General features: G+C 41.3%; 1 protein-coding gene across 1 annotated transcript in view; it reads left to right on the top strand.

The window, feature by feature from the left end:
- The window catches only part of dnah9 (dynein, axonemal, heavy chain 9), a 180592-nt gene that overhangs the window by 81723 nt on the left and 78327 nt on the right, over positions 1 to 20542 (top strand). The window contains exons 50-54 of the mRNA XM_004569683.3: positions 2105 to 2267; positions 2482 to 2605; positions 4894 to 5036; positions 15723 to 15884; positions 16136 to 16369. Of these exons, the coding sequence (XP_004569740.2) occupies positions 2105 to 2267; positions 2482 to 2605; positions 4894 to 5036; positions 15723 to 15884; positions 16136 to 16369 (826 nt within the window). The remainder of the gene's footprint in view (positions 1 to 2104; positions 2268 to 2481; positions 2606 to 4893; positions 5037 to 15722; positions 15885 to 16135; positions 16370 to 20542) is intronic.

Genomic DNA, 20542 nt, shown 5'->3' with positions numbered 1-20542 from the left:
TAAAAAATTTTAATTAAAAAAAAAAAGTCTGCATGTCACCCCGGCCTCTGTAGCATATTTTTTGTTTTTTATTTTACCAGTTTCCCGTCTTAAAGTCTTCTAAAATGTGTAATTATAAGACTTTTATTTATACGGCACATCTAAACTAACAGCAGATGACCCAAAGTTCTTTGCAGTCTAGGCAGATAGATTAACATTCAGTATACAAAGTAATTAGTGATCAATGGGTTCGTAGTAAGGAAAATAGCATGACTACATCTTACTGATTTTGGTCTTTTTGTGGGATAATTAACAACATATAAGAACAACAATACTTGGGCAATATTCAGTGGATTTAAAATAACATTCTTAAAAACTAACGTGGACAAGTTTTTAGTAAAGGAGGTGATGACTGGTTAGAAAATGTGTGCGAGCAAAAGATTGAGTTCTGCCTGCTTATTCAATGCACTTTTTCAAAGTGATGTCATAATGCCACCACAAAGTTCTTGTTCTGTAAAGGTCAGCTCTTTTGTCTATCTAATGTCTGACACCTGTTATCAGCCAGCATAGATTTATGTCCTGAAATGTTAGCATGGAGTAAGATTATCTGTCAGACAGATACAGAAACTGTTTCTCATCATTTTATAGATAAGTTAACCAATGAAAAGAGAAAAGTGTGCTTTCTTACATTTATGGCTTTAGCTACTGTAAATAGTTCATCTCTAACTGTGATATCATATCTGATCTGTTTTTGGTATGAGATGTGGAGCTAATTTTAAATTCACTGCAACTGTAAGCCGGGCGCACTCACATTAGGTTTGAAGCACTGATTGGATCTTAGGTGGAAGCTAAAAGTAGATGAGTTGAAGTATGGCATCTCAAAGGAGGAAAACTTTCAAGTTAAGCCTTGCAGGAAGTAGAGTCAGCAGTTTGTGTACTATCACTGAAAACAGCTGAGTTAGCAGCTGCAAGTAGTCAAACTTTTACCTGAGTATGAAAAGTGTCACTTGATTTTTGAACCGTGGAAACAACTGCCAAAGCAGTGAAAGCAATTAAAGTGAAAGAGAAAAAAGCAACCGAGTTGTTAATTGGAGAGATTTCAGTTCACTTGAATTTTAAAAGATCTAAATTGAAGCACTTAAGTGAGTTTACAGCATCAGAGAACTGACTCTCAGGTGTCAGGTTAAGTGAAAGCATTTATTGTAGATAGAAAAAGTCAGATGTGAAAAGCTAAAGTATCGTCATCTCCAGCCCAGGACTGACACGGAAAGCATTTAAAGTGAAAAAGATAAAAGCATTTGAAGAGATTTAAGTGAAAATGGGTGAAGTTTTAGAACTGACAGCAGCTGCAAAACGAAGCCGTACTGTTGACGAACACAGTTCAAGAAGTTGGGAGCTTTACACAACGACAGTTAAAATTGAATCTAAAGCTTTCAAAAGCTGCTAAACTGTGATTTGAAGCACTCTCAGCAACTAAGTCGACATTTACAGGTAAGAGCTTAATGCACTTAACTGTAATGTAAAAGATGCAAATGGATAAAGTGGAAATTGACATGGTGAAGTAGATGCAGTTTGAAGTGTAATAAATCTTAGTCGATGTGTCAGTTGAGTTTAATTTACATTAAACAACTTAGAAGTGAAAGCATAGAAGCAGAAGATGTATCTATGACTTGCTAATGTGGATGTGCAAGCTCGAAAAGTTGCTGAATCATAATTAGAAGTGTAAGAAAAGGAAGCAACTGAACTGTCAGAGATTACATTTACCAGGCCAGCTGAAGTGAGTGTCTTTTGGCACAAACGGAGCAACAGAAGCGATAATGAAATAATTTCATCGACAACAGCAGCACACGTCTTGTGTTACTAAAATCATAAAGATTCTCCGGAGCACAGTGCAGCTGAGTGTAATGTTTGATATATTTCATTGCTGTACGTGTCAGTGGAACAGTCTGGAGTAGACGGTGGTGACAGTTAGCATTAGAACAGAGAGAGCAGGAGACAAACCTTTTTGTCTTCTGCTATTTGTTGTATGAGTCAGACATTTTTATCCGGCTCTCTTGTCTCACCCTTTCATTCATTCCTCCCCCACACCTCTCCCACCCCTGGCTGTCTGCTCCTCCACATAAAGCTGCCGGATAAACCGAATCCTGGAGTCTCCACGGGGTAATGTGCTGCTGGTCGGAGTGGGCGGCAGCGGCAAGCAGAGTCTGACCCGGCTGGCTGCTTTCATCTCCAATCTGGAGGTCTTCCAGATCACCTTGAGGAAAGGCTACAGTATCGCTGACCTAAAGGTTTGAAGAGGAGTACTTGACAAACAGATCATCCTGTAAAAGCATGTTTCATTTAAAATCTAACAAAGTTTATTATGTGCATGCACTTTTGCCAAACATAATCCTCACAGTATATAAATTTAAAGCACTCGGGCATGTATCGCTGCAAAATAACAAATCTTATTATGGGTGCCACTTTTCCCACTCCAACCCTCTCACTCTCCCTGTCATCCAGAGTGACCTGGCGTCCCTCTACGTGAAAGCTGGCGTAAAGAATATTGGCACTGTGTTCCTAATGACTGATGCCCAAGTGGCAGATGAGAAGTTCCTCGTTCTGGTCAACGATCTGCTGGCATCGGGTAACAGCAGGTTTTGCTAATTACTGCATGTCATGTTTAGCAAGAGAGAAATGCTTTCATTGCACAACAGCAACACATCACTGTGGTGCCATTTTCGGCACCATTACTCATGTGCTACCAACACATTATTGTGAAAAATTGCAGAGGAGGCTCAGACTCACAGCTACATTTAAATGGGGCATTTTAATAATCTAATGAATGGAAATTACTGTTAATAGAAAATTACTGCAAAGCAATCTGTGCTAATGTTGGCTTGCAATAGTTTTGTGAGTGTACCGTATCACTTTAAGTAGGAAGATATTTAGGATATGAGGCGTGTGCCAGCAGATGTCGATGCATTATTTAGTGAAACACTGCTGCCTGCCTGAAAAGAAAAGAACAAAAAGAACAACTACACAGTTACCCGGGGTGCTGTCATATGTGCGTTACTGACACAATATTTCAAAATATATTTACTTACTGTCAATAATATAAACGAATAAAAGAGCAGCTTGTGAGGCGTGCATGGACAGTAGTGCGAACGACCGAACCTGGCAACACCATTACATGTTTATCATGAAACGCTTTGTTTGGTGTTCTGATGTTTATGGCAACAAATATAAGCAAACACAAGCTGGAATTACATGTTTTTACTCCAGTATACTGTTAGTAGCTGGTTTCGCTTAAATGGGAAATAGAATGATTTGTGTATAGCTTTATTTGGTGCATCATTCATCCATTAATACAACCACTTTTTGCTGCACCCAAGTGCTTTCTTTCTAACACTCCAGAGTAACTAGCAGTTCAGCATGCTCAGATCGATATTCACATATTTTGGCACACAGCCTGGAGTAGCCAGGGATTGAGCCACCAGCCTTATGTTTAGCCTCCTCTATCTAGTGAGCTACAGCCAACTGTGAGCTTATTGAAGGCGTTAGAGGTACATACTATGATACACATACTACATACTTTTTACTCATTTCATCAAAGCTGTCTAAAACAAAATTAATGTGGCTTTAATCCAAGGAGAACATGACACTGCATTTGCAGGGAGGATGATGAAATATAATATATACGGAAATCCAAAGAATTAGAATTTATATGAAAGGCTTTTTAAAAACATATAGATGTTAATAATTGCCTTGTGTGTGATGATGTTCATGTTTTGTTCAGACTGGCCCACCTGTTATAGGGAGGAGAAGGGATCCAGACACAATAAAGTAACATTTCTGGGGCAGTGCTGCAATGTATGTGCATCCCAGGAATGTAGTAGTGATTTACAGTATTTGAAGTAAAACGCTGATCCAGTTGAATATTTCAATTTTGGAGGTCGAGTGTTTTCTCAATATGTGCACAAAGGCAGGAAATCTCTCATCAACGGAACCACCCAACCCTCCCATCAGGTCCCTTACTTCCATTTTTCATTGGCATTAAATACTCATACAGTGTCCGCGTGAACTTGGAATAATTAAAGGAATGTGGGAAAGCATATTTACGTTTTTAAATGTAAAAGCTATAATAATGGAAGTTCATCATATGATGAAGTCATCAGCTGCCGGAAAACATGATTGGAGATTTTTCAATGCAGAGTGCTACTCTGTCAGAAACATGTCCTCCACGGTGCAGGATATATATATGTCAAGGCTCTGTGTGCGGGCAGGCGGAGAGGAGGATCCAAACGCAGGACTCGAACATAGATTTGAGAATCAAAACCACAGCTTTATTGCTGGCCAGAAAACAAAACATAAACCAAACATGAAAACACAAGCTGGAACACACAGGCACAGTCTGAGGGTGAACAGACGTTAACGACGCGACACTGACATAAAGACACACTGGGTTTAAATACACTGAGGGAGTCATCAAGGAATTAGAGACAGAAGGGGGACACAGCTGGGAGAAATAAGACCTAACGAGACAGGGAGAGCGAAGCCGGAATACTGACATCAGACAGGAACAAGGACCTTCAAAGTAAAACAGGAAACAAAACACACTTTACTAAGACACAGACTAGACAGAGACAGACTAGACGCTGACCAAAGTCTACTAAATAATAATCATAATCACAACAGCATCAGATCATAATATAAAAAAAACACCAAGATAACAGAAACACCAAGTACCAGAGAAACATAAAGGAAAATCCATGATGCAAAAGTACCAAAACATAATGAACTCAAAATACTGGGTCCAACGGACCCAGAACCGTGACACATATATATATATATATACACACACACACACAATCACTGCTGTTTGCACGCTCGGTGGTCTCCTGGTAGCAGAGTGAATTATTTTATTCATTTCAGGAGAGATCCCTGACCTGTTCCCAGATGACGAGGTGGAGAACGTCATTGGCAGTGTGCGGCCAGAGGTCCGTGGCTCTGGGTTGATGGATACGAAGGAAAACTGCTGGAAGTTCTTCATCAGTCGGGTTCGCCGACAGCTCAAGGTGAAGCAGTCCGACGCTTAGACATGCACAGGAGTGAAAGCTGTGTTTTTTGCTATTTTGAATTTTACTTGTTATTATCAAGTTGCTCTCAGGGGCTCTCTTCAAGGGGGAACTTTTCCATTAATCTTTCCCACACAACTGCATATGTATTTTATCTCCATCCGCTCTTAATAGAGCAATAACTTGCCGCCTCACACTCTAATTTACTATTCCTAAATAAGAGACCCCTCATACTTGGATAAACATCCAGTTTTAGGATGAAGCCTCTTCCCAAACAATTTTCTATACTTTCAGATGAACTTGAGTACAATGGGAGGTGTTGGATGTCGTTATAAATCACAGACACGGGCAGAAAAGCCGGCGTTTAGCTGAAGTTAATTTCACCATCGCGTAGCTGCTTTGTTCCCCCTAGAGAGGGACAGATTCCAAAGCATTGCTTATTCTGTCATTATTACAAGCATGCGCCACTGACACCACCCACATCATCCTCCACTTCTGTCTCGCTAACAGCTCAAGCCTCCCTGGGTTGGCAAGTGGATAAATAAAGAAGGCACTCTCAAGGGCACAGACATATCAAGAGTGCATTTCTAACTATGCAGTTATGTGTCTCAAAATTGTCTGAATAGAAAGGATGTTTTCCCGAAGAATTACCTAATCTTGTTCATAGAGTTTGTGTGACATTTGCTGAGGCTGTGTCTCTGAGCTGAGTGAAGACCTAACAGCATTATTACTTTATCACTGCCACAGATTAAAATGCTTTTAGATCAGTGGTTCCAGGCTTACAATATGTGGAGAAGGAAGTAACGGCATGATATCACAGTATCCAGTGATGCAGGCCTAGGACGTGCTCTGGATTGTCTTGAAGCCCATGTTTGCTGAAATATATAGTGGCTGTCCTGTTTGTAGCAGGTGTGACTTTATTCAAATATTTTGATCAGTCTGCCAGTTATTCTTGGCCAAGTCATTATAGTATTTTACTGTTTGAGACAGAAAATAGTGAAAGAATTTCTGGGTCAAAAATCTAACTGAGAGCATTTTTAAGCAGTCTGCTGTTCAGAAACTATGCAACATACCAGAGTTTAGAGTTATTTTATTGCAAACACACAACACTACATGCATGATAAATGTTGTGACAAATACTTTGTGGCAGGAAAGTATTTTGAATAGTGTGTATTTTATTTATGAACTGAAAATCAGAGCATATCCTCTCCTACCTCACAGACTCTAGAGAGGATTTATCAGAATCAGATGTATCAGTGCAGAATACGACACTATTTTTTACCCTTACTGTTTTAAAGAGCAAATATTATGCTCGTTTATAGGCTCATAACCTTGTTTTTGGGATCGACAGTAATACGGCTGAGTGGTTAATACCACTGTGTGCCAAGTGACTGTGACTGTTTTGGTCCCATACTGGACCATGTCATACCACATTACCTCTATTAATGTTAACCATTGTTCTTGTACCTGACCATTTACAGTGTTTGTTTGGGGGGTTGTATCATTTGATAAGCCACGTAACACTGACCGTTATTCATTTAAGCATAAAAAAGGCACCAGACTTCAATGATGAATCAGTGTTGCATCTACACATAACAGACACCTTAGCAAAGAACCAATTTTAAATTATGTCTTTAGGCACTTTGTCACTAGCAGTATCAAACAAACAAATGAGGTGTTCCCATTTCTTTAATCAAATCTGCAACAAATGGTTAAAATAACACAGTTTGACTGGAATAAAATTGTATTTTTCCACCAACAAGATGATTTGCAAAGACCTATAAGCAGAACACTTACCTCAGCCATATCTCAGGGGTTCCCAAAGCCTCATCAGAAATGCTCTGAGTAGAAGGATGTCTGTCAAGAAATCATCCTCAAGAAATAGAAACACAAAGAAAAGTCTGAGGCATGCCAAATTACATTACATTTTTATGCCATATTGCTTAATCCCCTGATGAACATTAAGCATCTCAAAAGGGAGATATTTGAATAACCTCCAACAAAAGGACGGTACTTTGCAAAATATGCAAGAAAAATGTTCAAGCTAAAGGTGGAAACAACGATGCTGTTTCACCACTTTTGCCAAAAAACACAGTTTTGGTATTATTCCTCTGGCTCTGACTGTTCAGCCTGATGTGGAACAGCCATGTTTCATGTAGTCTTGAAAAAAGAAAAAACATGAAATTATTATTTCTGTTGACATCATCATTAGTAATCAGTGTTGGGAAGGTTACTTTATTCCACTACAGATTACAGAATTCATGCCCCAAAATGTATTTTGTAACGTATTCTGTTACGTTACTCAATGAGAGTAACGTATTCTGAATACTTTGGATTACTTAATATATTGTCATGCTTTTTACAACTACATGAATGTACTATTGCTGTGTGATTTATTACTATTACTGAAGGTTATTCGCCATAGCAATACCAACTAGATGTTTAAATCTTAATATAAAATGAGTAACAGTAGGTGGATATTAGGTAAGGCTGCACTTTTTGCAGCGATCTCAGATAGAAAACTATTCCGCGCGAATATAAAACAGGTCCGCGGCTCCGAACCGTAGTAAAGGGACCTCTGGCTAATACGTCGGGTTCCGTGTCGGGCTCGTAGCCGAAATCTAGCTTTACTTTGTTGTCTGGGTCAACTTTGTGTGTGTGTATATATATGTATATATATGTATATATATATGTATATATATATATATATATATATATATATATATATATATATATATGTATATGTATGTATATATATGTATATACATGTATATACATGTATATATATACATATACATGTATATATATACGTATGTATATATATATATACATATATACATATATATATATATATATATATATATGTATATATGTATATATATATATACATATATGCGATAGGAGAAGGATCGTTGAGTGCGAGAGGAACTGACCTGAAAAATAGGATCATGGCCAAGCTTGAAACCTCGATCCCCCGTAGCCGGTTACCAAGATTACGTGAAGTACCCTCAGAAGGTCTGCTAGATGATGTTAATGCAGCACTACGGGCAATACCTACAACCACGATTACCGACACTAACAAGCTGATCTACAATACGGCAGCAGTGATCAGTGAGATGCTTTAGATCATATATGGCGAGATGGCGCCGGTGCGTGTGGCTTGCCGTCTATCACTGCCAGTGTTATGTTTGTTTGTTTTGATTTTATTGACTATTGTAATAAATGCCAACTCTCTCTTGGTGTATGATCGCCTAACCCTACTGGATCTCCGACCTTCTGTCAAAGGCTGGGCAAAGTGGAACCAAGCTGAACATAAAACTTTGCCCCCGCTAATATCGGAGATCCCGGCTCACCTGTGCCGTGTTCCAGATCCACCACTCCGGCAAAAGTGCCGTCGCCGGGGTCGAAGGGCTGGCTTCCTGGTGAAGCTGAAAGCTTCTTTAAGGTATTCTCTTAAGCCCTTGTCCAGAAAACAAGGAGTGGTGCCAAACTTCTGTTTCTCTCGGCGATCGTTGGAACCTGTCTGTGCCTGGCTGGTACCTGTCATCGGCCTAGATGGGATGTCCCGAAAACCCTGCTCTCCTCGCCCCCGCCGACGTGGTGTGAATCTGCGGAACCTGCGGCCTCTGTGTCGGGCTTCTAGGACGGCTAGCGACGGGGATCCGCTGCTTACCGCCAGGATTGGCCTGGTAAATGCTAGGTCCCTAGCGAACAAAACGTTTATCCTGAAGGATTTTTTCACATCCCGAGGACTGGATTTTCTTTGTGTGTGCGAGACGTGGCTGAGCGCCGGTGAGTGCAGCATCTTCTCGGATCTTCTACCCGGCGATTGCTGCTATTTTAATTCCCCACGTATGTTGGGCCGAGGAGGAGGAATAGCTACGATCTTTAAAAGTCATTTTAAATGTAAGCAGCTATCAACCCCGTCATTCACCAGCTTTGAACTGTCTGTGTTTGAGCTGGGCTGCTCTCACACAGTGTTGTGTGCGGTGGTTTACCGGCCTCCAAAATACAATAAGGACTTTGTGAGTGACTTTGCTGACTTCTTGGCTGAATTCATGCCAAAATATGATCGTGTTCTTATTGCTGGGGATTTTAATATTCACGTGTGTTGTCCTGACATGCCCATGGCGAAGGGCTTTTTAAACCTTATTGATTCGTTTAATCTGGTGCAATGTGTGACAGGTCCCACACATGAACGTGGACACACGCTTGATCTTGTTTTATCTCATGGTTTTTCTGTTTTTAACATAGAGATTTGTGATGCTGTGTTTTCTGACCACAGTCCTGTGTTGTTTGAAGTTCCTCTTGCCTGTGCCTCAGTTAAAACTCGCGCTGCTGCTCAGCGCTGTCGTGTTTTTAACTCCTCCACTGCTGAACACTTTTCAACAGTCTTTGACCAGATCTGTAAGATCCCGGATTTTTTATGCAGCCAGACTGAGGAACTGAGCTCATGGTTTTATTCTACCTGTCGGACTGCTTTGGACACTGTGGCTCCATTAAAATCCAGACTGCCTAAAACTAAATCTGAGCCCTGGCTGAACGACTTGACCCGAGCTGTCAGACGCGACTGCCGTCGAGCTGAGCGCAAGTGGAAAAAGGACAAACTACAAGTGTCATTCCAGATGCTGAAGGACTGTTGGCGTCGATATCAAAGAACTGTAAAAGATGCCAAAAGAAAACACTTATCTGACATTATTTTGTCAAACTGCCACAACCCACGTGTTTTATTTAATACTATTAACTCTGTTCTTAATGCACCATATACTGACTGTATTGAGCCCTCATCAGAAGCCTGTGAAAATTTTTTACACTTTTTTATCGAGAAGGTCTCCTCCACAAGGGCTCAAATCTCTCCTCATGCTCACGACCTCTCAGTCTCTGTTTCCTGCTCTGCTGTCTTTGACAGGTTTGAGCCTGTGACTCTATCCTTTTTAAAGGATAGAGTCACTTTTTAAAGGAGACTGTTGGTCATCTTAAGCCTGCAGGGTCTCCAAATGATGCTGTCCCTCCTCGACTTTTAAAAGAGGTGTTACCTACAGTTGGTCCTTTGGTGCTTGAGCTGGTAAACCATAGTCTGATGTCAGGTGTTGTCCCTAAAGATTTTAAACATGCAGTAGTCAAACCCCTGATTAAAAAACCTGCTCTTGATCCTATGGTTCTTGCAAATTACAGGCCTATCTCCAAACTACCTTTTCTTTCCAAAATTCTTGAAAAGGTAGTTTACAACAAAATAATGGCCTTCCTGGAAAAGCAAAATGTTTTAGAGGTTTTCCAATCTGGTTTTAAACCCTTTCATAGCACTGAATCAGCCCTTTTAAAAGTTTTTAATGACATATTTTTAGCGACTGATGCTGGGGACTGTGTTGTTCTTGTGCTTTTAGATTTGACAGCTGCGTTTGATACCGTGGATCATGCCATTTTATTCTCTCGTTTGGAGCACTGGGTGGGCATTAGGGGCACAGCACTGGAGTGGTTCAGGTCCTACTTGACGGGGCGAACTTTTTGTGTCAGCCTTGGTGACTATGCGTCGTCCTCCGCTCCCCTCTTGTGTGGTGTCCCACAGGGCTCAGTTCTAGGCCCCCTCCTCTTCTCTTTATATCTGCTTCCTCTTGGTTCTGTACTGAGAAAGCACGGCATTGCTTTCCACTTTTATGCTGATGACTGTCAGATCTATGTCCCTCTAAAGAAAAAAGGCAGATACTTTACACAGCCATTACTTCAGTGTCTCGATGACATTAAGGCTTGGATGTCTGTTAACTTTTTAAAATTCAATGATAAAAAGACAGAGGTGATGGTTTTTGGTAGCCCCACTGAGACCCCCAATGTGTATGTAGATTCCCTGGCACCGTATGTTAAGCCAACTGTCACAAACCTGGGGGTCAAAGTGGACTGTGATCTAAAGTTTGATAATCAAATTAAGGCCGTGGTAAAATCTAGCTTCTTTCACCTCAGGCAGCTGGCAAAAATAAAGCCAATTCTTTCACGGCAGCACTTTGAGACAGTGATCCACGCCTTCGTTAGCACTCGGCTGGATTACTGTAATGCACTTTATATAGGGGTCAGTGCATTATATATTAGTCATCTACAGAGGGTGCAAAATGCCGCAGCTCGTCTTTTAACTGGCACTCGAAAGTTTGAGCACATTTCCCCTGTTTTAGCTTCTCTTCACTGGCTGCCCATTTCTTTTAGGATTCATTTTAAAATTCTTTTATTTACTTTTAAAGCTCTCCATGGCCTAGCTCCATCTTATCTCTCTGAGCTGCTACAGCCTTATACACCCACCCGCTCTCTCAGGTCAGCTGATCAGCTGCTCCTGAAGATACCCAGGACTGGGCGTAAACTTAGAGGAGATCGTGCTTTTGCTGTAGCAGCTCCCAAACGGTGGAACGAGCTTCCTTTAGAGATTAGACAGGCCACTTCTTTATCTGTTTTTAAGTCACTCTTGAAAACCCACCTCTTTACCTTGGCCTTTGACACCACGTGAGATGTTGGTTTTTTATTTTTATTTTAGTTGTTTTTAGGTGATTCGATGCTGTTTTATCTTGTTTTTGCTTTAACATAGGGCTGTTTTAATTTTATGTCTTATGTGTTTTATTTATTTAATTTGCTGTTTTTTGTTATTTTATTGTTTTAACTTATTTTCTGTACAGCACTTTGTTCCTGTGCTGGGTATTTTAAAGTGCTTTATAAATAAAATTGGATTGGATTGGATTGGATGCTTGGCTACACGTTGAACAGCGACAAGGGGCAGTACCCTCCATGGAGAAGGAGGCTAGAGGGCAAGATCAAAGTAGCACGGAGGGAGGTTAGCCAACTAACGGAGTTGCAGAAAGGTGCGACAAATAAGGTGCCTAAGAAATACAGCAAGCTGTCCATACCTGAGGCCTTGGAAACTGCCAAGCAAAGACTCACAGCCTTGGCCAGCCGCTTGAGGAGGTACACCAGAGAGATAGAAGGCAGGAGAATAAACCAGCTGTTCTCCACAGAACCAGCAAAGGTGTACTCTCAGTGGCAAGGGAACAATAAGAGAACAGCACCACCAAGGCTGGAGACGGAGCAATACTGGAAGAGCATATGGGAGAAGGATGCAACCCATAACGGCAATGCTCAGTGGCTAGAGGATCTGAGGGCAGACCACAGCAACCTCCCTGAACAGGGTCCAGTAACCATCACAGTGGCAGATATCCAAGAAAGAGTCTCCAGTATGAAGAGTTGGACAGCACCAGGGCCCGACATGGTTCATGCCTACTGGCTGAAGAAGCTGACTGCACTCCACGAGCGTCTGGCAGCACAAATGAACCAGCTGCTAGTTAACGAGAGACACCCGGAATGGCTAACTGAAGGCCGGACGGTCCTGATCCCCAAGGACCCCAAGAAGGGACCGGTCCCCTCCAACTACCGACCAATAACCTGCCTCAGTACTACATGGAAGCTCCTGTCAGGCATCATATCGGCTAAGATGAACAGGCACATGGGTCAATACATGAGCGGGACACAGAAAGGAATTGGCAAGAATACCAGAGGCGCAAAACACCAGCTACTGGTAGACAGAACAATCAGCCGAGACTGCAAGACCAGACTGACCAACCTGTGCACTGCCTGGATTGATTACAAGAAGGCCTATGACTCAATGCCCCACAGCTGGATACTGGAATGCCTAGAATTGTACAAGATCAATGGGACCCTAAGAGCCTTCATCAGGAACTCAATGGGGATGTGGCGTACAACACTAGAGGCCAACTCCAAGCCCATAGCACAAGTCACCATCAAGTGCGGGATCTACCAAGGAGATGCTCTGTCCCCACTGCTGTTCTGCATAGGCCTGAACCCCCTCAGTGAGATCATTAACAAGACTGGCTACGGATACCGACTACGGAACGGAGCAGTTGTCAGCCACCTCCTGTACATGGATGACATCAAGCTGTATGCCAAGAGTGAACGAGACATCGATTCACTGATCCACACTACCAGGCTATACAGCAATGACATTGGAATGTCGTTCGGACTGGAGAAGTGTAGTCGGATGGTATCAAAGAGAGGGAAGGTAGTCAGAACTGAGGGGATTGAACTACCAGAAGGCAACATTGCAGACATAGAGGACAGTTACAAGTACCTGGGGATCCCGCAGGCAAATGGGAACCATGAAGAGGCCGCTAGAAAGGCTGCAACCACCAAGTACCTGCAGAGGGTCAGGCAAGTCCTGAGGAGTCAGCTGAATGGTAAGAACAAGATCCGGGCCATCAACACGTACACCCTGCCCGTGATCAGGTACCCTGCTGGGGTAATAGGCTGGCCAAAGGAGGAGATAGAAGCCACTGACATAAAGACAAGAAAGCTCCTTACCATGCATGGAGGGTTTCACCCCAAGTCCAGCACCCTGAGGCTGTACGCTAAGCGGAAGGAAGCGGGCCGGGGACTGGTGAGTGTCAGCACCACAGTCCAGGATGAGACAACGAACATCCAAGAATACATTGGGAAGATGGCCCCAACTGACCGAGTGCTCAGTGAATACCTCAGGCAGCAGAAACCCAAGAAAGAGGAGGGAAACGAGGAACCATCATGGAAGGACAGGCCCCTGCACGGTATGTACCACCGGCAGATAGAGGAGGTGGCTGATATCCAGAAATCCTACCAGTGGCTGGACAAAGCTGGACTGAAAGACAGCACAGAGGCACTAATCATGGCAGCACAAGAACAAGCTCTGAGTACAAGATCCATAGAGGCTGGGGTCTATCACACCAGGCAAGACCCCAGGTGCAGGCTGTGTAAAGATGCCCCAGAGACAATCCAGCACATAACAGCAGGGTGCAAGATGCTAGCAGGCAAGGCATACATGGAATGCCATAACCAAGTGGCCGGCATAGTGTACAGGAACATCTGTGCCGAGTATAACCTGGAAGTCCCGAGGTCAAAATGGGAGATGCCCCCAAGGGTGGTGAAGAATGACCGAGCTAAGATCCTGTGGGACTTCCAGATACAGACGGACAAAATGGTGGTGGCTAACCAACCGGACATAGTGGTGGTAGACAAACAGAAGAAGACGGCCGTAGTGATCGATGTAGCGGTTCCGAATGACAGCAATATCAGGAAGAAGGAACACGAGAAGCTGGAGAAATACCAAGGGCTCAGAGAAGAGCTCGAGAGGATGTGGAGGGTGAAGGTAATGGTGGTCCCCGTGGTAATCGGAGCACTAGGTGCGGTGACTCCCAAGCTAGGCGAGTGGCTCCAGCAGATCCCGGGAACAACATCGGAGATCTCTGTCCAGAAGAGCGCAGTCCTGGGAACAGCTAAGATACTGCGCAGGACCCTCAAGCTCCCAGGCCTCTGGTAGAGGACCCGAGCTTGAAGGATAAACCGCCCGCAGGGGCGTGCTGGGTGTTTTTTTATATATATATATATATATATATATATATATATATATATATATATATATATATATACATATATATATAAAATATATTTACATGCTTCCATCTCCCGTTTCTGGTCGGTGACATCTCTTACTTTTCGACTCTTTTTCTCCCTCCCTGGCTCACAGACACATAACGGGTACAGCAGTCCGTTCTCCCTGCAGCATGGACTACACTGCCCATGAGGCTACATTCTTTAGGGCGAAGCCTGTAACACTCTGCCTATTGCCATCATATTAAATCATTTTTGTGAATAATTTTTTTAAATATTTCTTCACGTCATTATGTGGGCCGCAAGTAGGTGACATGGGCCGCGTGATTGAGACACAGACATGAGCGCCTCTTAATGCGTGTTTTGTTTGGGTTTCCACCGGTGTGGACACCAAAAATATAGAGTTCATAGCCTTATGAAACAGGAAAATACCGCCGTGTAATCCATTCATTTCAACAAAGTAACTGTATTCTGAATACCACCTTTTAAAACGATAACTGTAATGGAATACAGTTACTCATATTTTGTATTTTAAATACGTAACAGCGGTACATTATTCCGTTACTCCCCAACACTCTTAGTAATTCAGATCAAATAAATGTGACCTGATAAAATAACAGAAAAACTGATGGGTGGAGAATAAAGAGCTGCTGTAAATAAGAGGAGAAAGAAAGGGGCCACAATGTTCACTGTTATGTGAATCCTGCTCAGAATGGTAGATGCAACTGTTTGTCATTGTAAGATAAATTAACTTAGTGATGTGGCATTACGACATCTTTTACAGTAAGTAAATCCTCAGTCGATAGAATATCAGTCAATATTCTACTAGTAAATAGAATATCACAGTGATTGTGAGGTAGATGTGTGGTGTTTTCTTTCTCCAGAGTTAATTATAATCAGAAGTGTCTTTGGGCATGCCTCCTGCCTGTTTGTTTCTTCTGTCTAATGCATCGAACATCTGGCTGAGCTTCTCAACAAGCCAGCTGTTCATTTCCAACAGTGAATCTCAGTCTGACGTAGCCCACAGCTCAGCATATTGTTTGATTCACATCTTTGCTGGAGGCTTTGTGTGTTTAATGATGGAACTGCAGATAATTAATTCACAGTGTTCCGCTCCCTCTCTTGACCATGAAGGATAAGTCTGAGCAGAAGTGCTCACTGTGGCTCCAATCAGAAGGAAGCGAAATTAATTTGATCGACTGTGTTTGACTTGACACTCAATTCTATTTGACCTCAGTGTGCCCGTCTGTCTCTTTGGATGTGTGTGTGCATGTATTGCAGGTGGCTTTGTGTTTTTCTCCAGTTGGCAGTAAACTGAGGGTTCGCAGCAGGAAGTTCCCAGCAGTAGTCAACTGCACAGCAATCAACTGGTTCCACGAGTGGCCACAGGAGGCTCTGGAGTCGGTCAGCTTCAGGTTCCTGGAGGAGGTTGAGAATATCAATGTGAGAACAGTTCATAATCTAATACAGTGAGGTGAAGCTACTCACCTAAATGATTTTCACACTCTGATGATATAATTTCAAATGTCAACCACCATGACAGACTGAATGTGATATTCATTTAAGAGTACCAGAGGCCCCTGAAAATTAAATTCCAAGCCAGAGCCTCAAGAAATATTACTCTATATCTACATCTGCCCAGTTATCTGCTTTTAATGGGAACTAAACAGTTGTAGGACTTTTCATTCCCGCAGCCCCAAGTGAAGGAGTCGATCAGTAAATTCATGGCTTATGTCCACATGAGTGTCAATCAAATGTCGAAGGAGTACCTAGCCAATGAGCGGCGCTACAACTACACCACGCCCAAGTCTTTCCTGGAGCAGATCAAGCTGTATCGCAGTCTGCTGGGCCAGAAGAGCAAAGACCTCACCAACAAGATGGAGCGGCTGGAGAACGGTCTCCAGAAGCTCAACAGCACCTCTGCTCAGGTATTCATCCACACTGTGTTTTGCTCAGTGTTCACCTAGCTGTTTGAACTTCACTGTGCGAAGTGAGACATGTTCACAGTTTGACACTCAGGGGGGTTTTAGGTTCATGTGCTGAATTACGGGGTCTGTGACATGTAAGCTGATATGGTTTAAAAGGTAACTTACAAAAGTGTGATGTAGAAACTGGAAGCACGAGTTCACAAAATAATCTTACCACAATCCTCATTTAGTAAATGGTGTTATTAAACTTGGATATCAGCTTGTAAAATACCTCTTTAATGTAAGCATTGTGTATAGATTGTTTCATATATTAACGGAAATAGAATATCTAATAGTTAGAACAACAATCCAAAGTGTTCTTTATCATTTCTCTCTGATTTCAAGTACATATTTATTTATACAAAGGCAAAGAAAAAAAACAACCTTTTTATCATTTAGACGTGTTACTCTTACTAGAACTATGTGTATCATGCTGCAAAGAATAATTTTAAATTTTGAAACAGATGGTGATACCAAGGTCATAAACTGTATATAAAGGTCACACTTTCATTTTCAAGTCTCGACTGGTAGTTTTGGCTCTTGCCATCTTTTTTTAAAACCAGATATGATTGTATTTAGATAGGATGGTAGCGCTGGGGAGTTACTGGATTATGCAAGGTCAAGGTGCAGGCACAGTGAAATATTAAACTGGAAAACTTTGGTCGGGAAAACCAGCATTACAAAATACTTTCCAAAAATAAAGAATAAGCAAACTGTTGTTCATTTTATGACTATATATATATATATATATATATATATATATATATATATATATATATATATATATATATATATATAACTTTTTTTTAGATAAACACACAATGCACATATCAAAACAGGCCAAGCAGCATCAATTAAAATAAGATACAGTGTGACTGTATAGTAAATAAAAAGAAAAAAATAAAGTTAAAATAAAATTGAAAAGTTCTAAACAATAAAACTGTGATAAGCTGAGAATGTTAAAGATATAAAATGTTTAATAAAATTTACAAGAAAGCTGTACATTGAAAATTAAGTCTAAAATTAAGGGAAAAATTAGCTATTGATAGACACTTTTCCTGATTTCTTTATGGGCTCTAGTGGTAGTTTAAAGTCTTCACTAAATACAGCAGGACATTTGGACTTTGTAAAGTATGGTCCAAATTTGAGCCAGAAAGGAATTTAAACAAATATATCCTTACTTACTTGCTCACGACTTGTGATTAACAAGTCATTAATCAATAGTGGCTTCATGTATTTTATGAATGGTACACCAGGACTCCAACACTAGGCTGGATTGAGTACAAGAAAGCCTACAACCCAATGCCCCACACATGGATATTGGAGTGTATAAACACAGTATAAAGCCAATGCATTAATGCACGACTCCAAAGCAATCACGTAAGTCACATAAGTGTGGCATATACCAAAATGATGCACTGTCCCCACTGTTGTTATGCATAGGCCTCAAACCCCTTAAGCCAACTCAATGCAAAGAGTGGATACTGATATAGATTTAGGAGTGGAGTGACTTCCAGCCACTTCCTATACGCTGGCTCTGATCCATAATGCAAAAGTGTACCACAGCTGACAGGGCCTAAGTTGCTGTCTGTGCAGAGATGCTACAAAGACAGACAAGGTGCCCCAGCTACCAACCACCAACCTATATCTGGTTGGTGGTTGACAAGGAACAGAAGTCTGTAAATGTGGGATAAATGTGACAACCCCAGCCAACAGTAGCATCATAAAGAAGGAGCACAAAGAAGTACCAGAAGCTAAAGGCACAACTGCAGCAGATGTGGAAAATAAAGTCCAAATTCTCTTTCTCTCTCTCCCTCTCTTACTCACACACAGACACACGCACTTATATAGGTGTGTGTCTGTGTGTGTGTGTCAACAATACCTTATTGCACTGCTTTCATGCCCGAGCTGTAGCTCATCATTAGTTTGTGCAGACTCGTGCATCCTGGATACTGACAACGACCAGATGCTCCCACATCAGTATCATCATAACTTCTCTGCACTTGTGATTTTTTTTTGAGAATCCATGTCAAAGTATCTTTAATTACATATGAGACTTTACATAACAAGGCACCAGATTTCATCAGTCAGCTCTATGCTGTTAAAAAGGGCTTTGGTGGGTAAGGCCATTTAGCTGCTTCAAGGTCCAGGTTAAAGTCAAAGAGGCTTCTTTTGTTTTGTCTTGCATCTCCTCTTGTTACAATTTAGTATTCAGTCTCTAAAAAAGAATCAATGTCCTGACTAACTAATATTGTGAATATTTTATTTTGTCAAATATAGCTCATAGTTACCACTAGACTCCATGTTAACTATTTAAAATACTCTTTTATGCCTTGTACTATGTTTTTTCTGTATGAAAATATGAACTTGTTTCTGTTTTTGCCTTCAACATTTCTCTGCCTCTTAAGCATTTTTTTAATGCTTTATTCTAATTTTCTTGGTTTTTGTTGTTATTATAGCAATTTCTTTTCTTCCATAGGTCATAGTTAAAGCTATGACAGTGTTTGTGCTGTAAGTGAAGCATTATTTCTGACCTAAAATGGCCAATATGCCATTTGACCTTTGAAAGCCAGGCAGAAAGAAGCTCCCAGAACATGTTTCAAAAGTATCTCCTTCATCAAAGACGGCATCAGGGTCAAAGACAGGTGGGTAGGAAAATAGATAAGTACTTAGGAGAAGAGAAGAGTGGTGCACTGAAAATCTGAGCAACCTAGCAGTAGTCTCCTTAACAGCGTGACTCTGGATGTCTGCTGGGTTGAAACTACAATAGGCAGAAGATGGACTACAAAATACATCTAATCCACCACAAGTTGTTCTTAGCTTGTTGTTTTATTCAGGTCAATTAAACGATAAGAGCCTGTGAAAAATACCTCTGCATTACAAGTCTAAAGAAGGAGGAGCATTTAGGGAAAGGTTTACTATGACAGTACAAAACCTTTTGCTGTTTAAAAAAAACTACTGGATTTACCTAAGATGTCAATTTTGTGAGTGAAAGTTGTGGACAGGATTATCTTTGCAGCTAGCCTTATGGTATATGTAGTTGTAAGAGTTTCCCTTCCAGGAGGATATTCACATGAGCCATGCAAATGTGTTTTACAGAGTTTGCAGCACACAGTTTACTGCAAGTTGCAAAATCCAATTCCAAAAAAAGCATGTCTTATGCCTAAGGTGGCTGTGATGGTTGCTACTAGGGTTGTCTTTTTTAAGAGGGGGAAATGTTATCAGAATGAGTGTAATTGGCACTTTGTGTATGCGCAAATCTGTGAGAGTAGGGCCAAAACTTTGAGCTGTCTTTTTCTCAGCAGTGCGCACACGGCAGGCAACGTCTCTGAGGTTGAATCTGTAATGATTAAAAGTGAAATGTCTAGGAAAATTCATCTATTAATAAATATGTGTAAGTGTGTTAGATTTATGCCTGAATGTTGCTGTGTGCTACAAAAAAATGTGAATGTGGCACAGTAACATAGTAACAGTGATCACTCATAATCCTCTTTGGCGTTGTTCTACATATCATACAGGTCAGCTGTTGTTCAGGTTCACAGGGTGGAACAGTTTGTAATAGAGCAGCTTTCCTTTGACTAAATCCAGCACTCCACCTGACTCTCAATCCTCAGAACCCTATGCACTGTGCACTCTCAGAGAGAGTTGCCTTACACTAGATTATTTTGGTTAGTAGCGATTCCACTCTCTCCTTCCCGCTCCCTCAGTGGGTCTGCAGATTTTTGACTCTCTAATTTGCGCTGACCTTGGTAGAATGTTGGTTATTACTTAAGTGAACTAGTTACATCATTGTGGATTGTGGGGCATTGCAAACGCTGCAACTGCATCATTGCACTTATTTCCACCATTTAATAAATTGTCCAGAAGCCCATAAAATTAAATACATCTTATTTTCTTATATTTTCCAACTGGCTAGTGATCTAGTCTGACTTCTTTACTCCTCCCTGTTTAGGATTTATGTGACTAAAATAAAATTTCCTCCATCCATCACTTATCCCTGCAGACCTAATATTTTTGGTATGTTGATATTCACTAACATTCGTTGCCCTTGTTAAATAAATACATAATGAAATAAAGGCTCATGTGGCTGCGTAAGGACTTTTAATTTTGTAATATATGGGAAAATGACTCTTG

Source organism: Maylandia zebra, linkage group LG8 (assembly GCF_041146795.1).
Source record: "Maylandia zebra isolate NMK-2024a linkage group LG8, Mzebra_GT3a, whole genome shotgun sequence".
Lineage (NCBI taxonomy): Eukaryota > Metazoa > Chordata > Actinopteri > Cichliformes > Cichlidae > Maylandia > Maylandia zebra.
The sequence above is the reverse complement of the archived record's forward strand: the minus strand, read 5'-3'. Positions and strand labels throughout refer to the sequence as shown.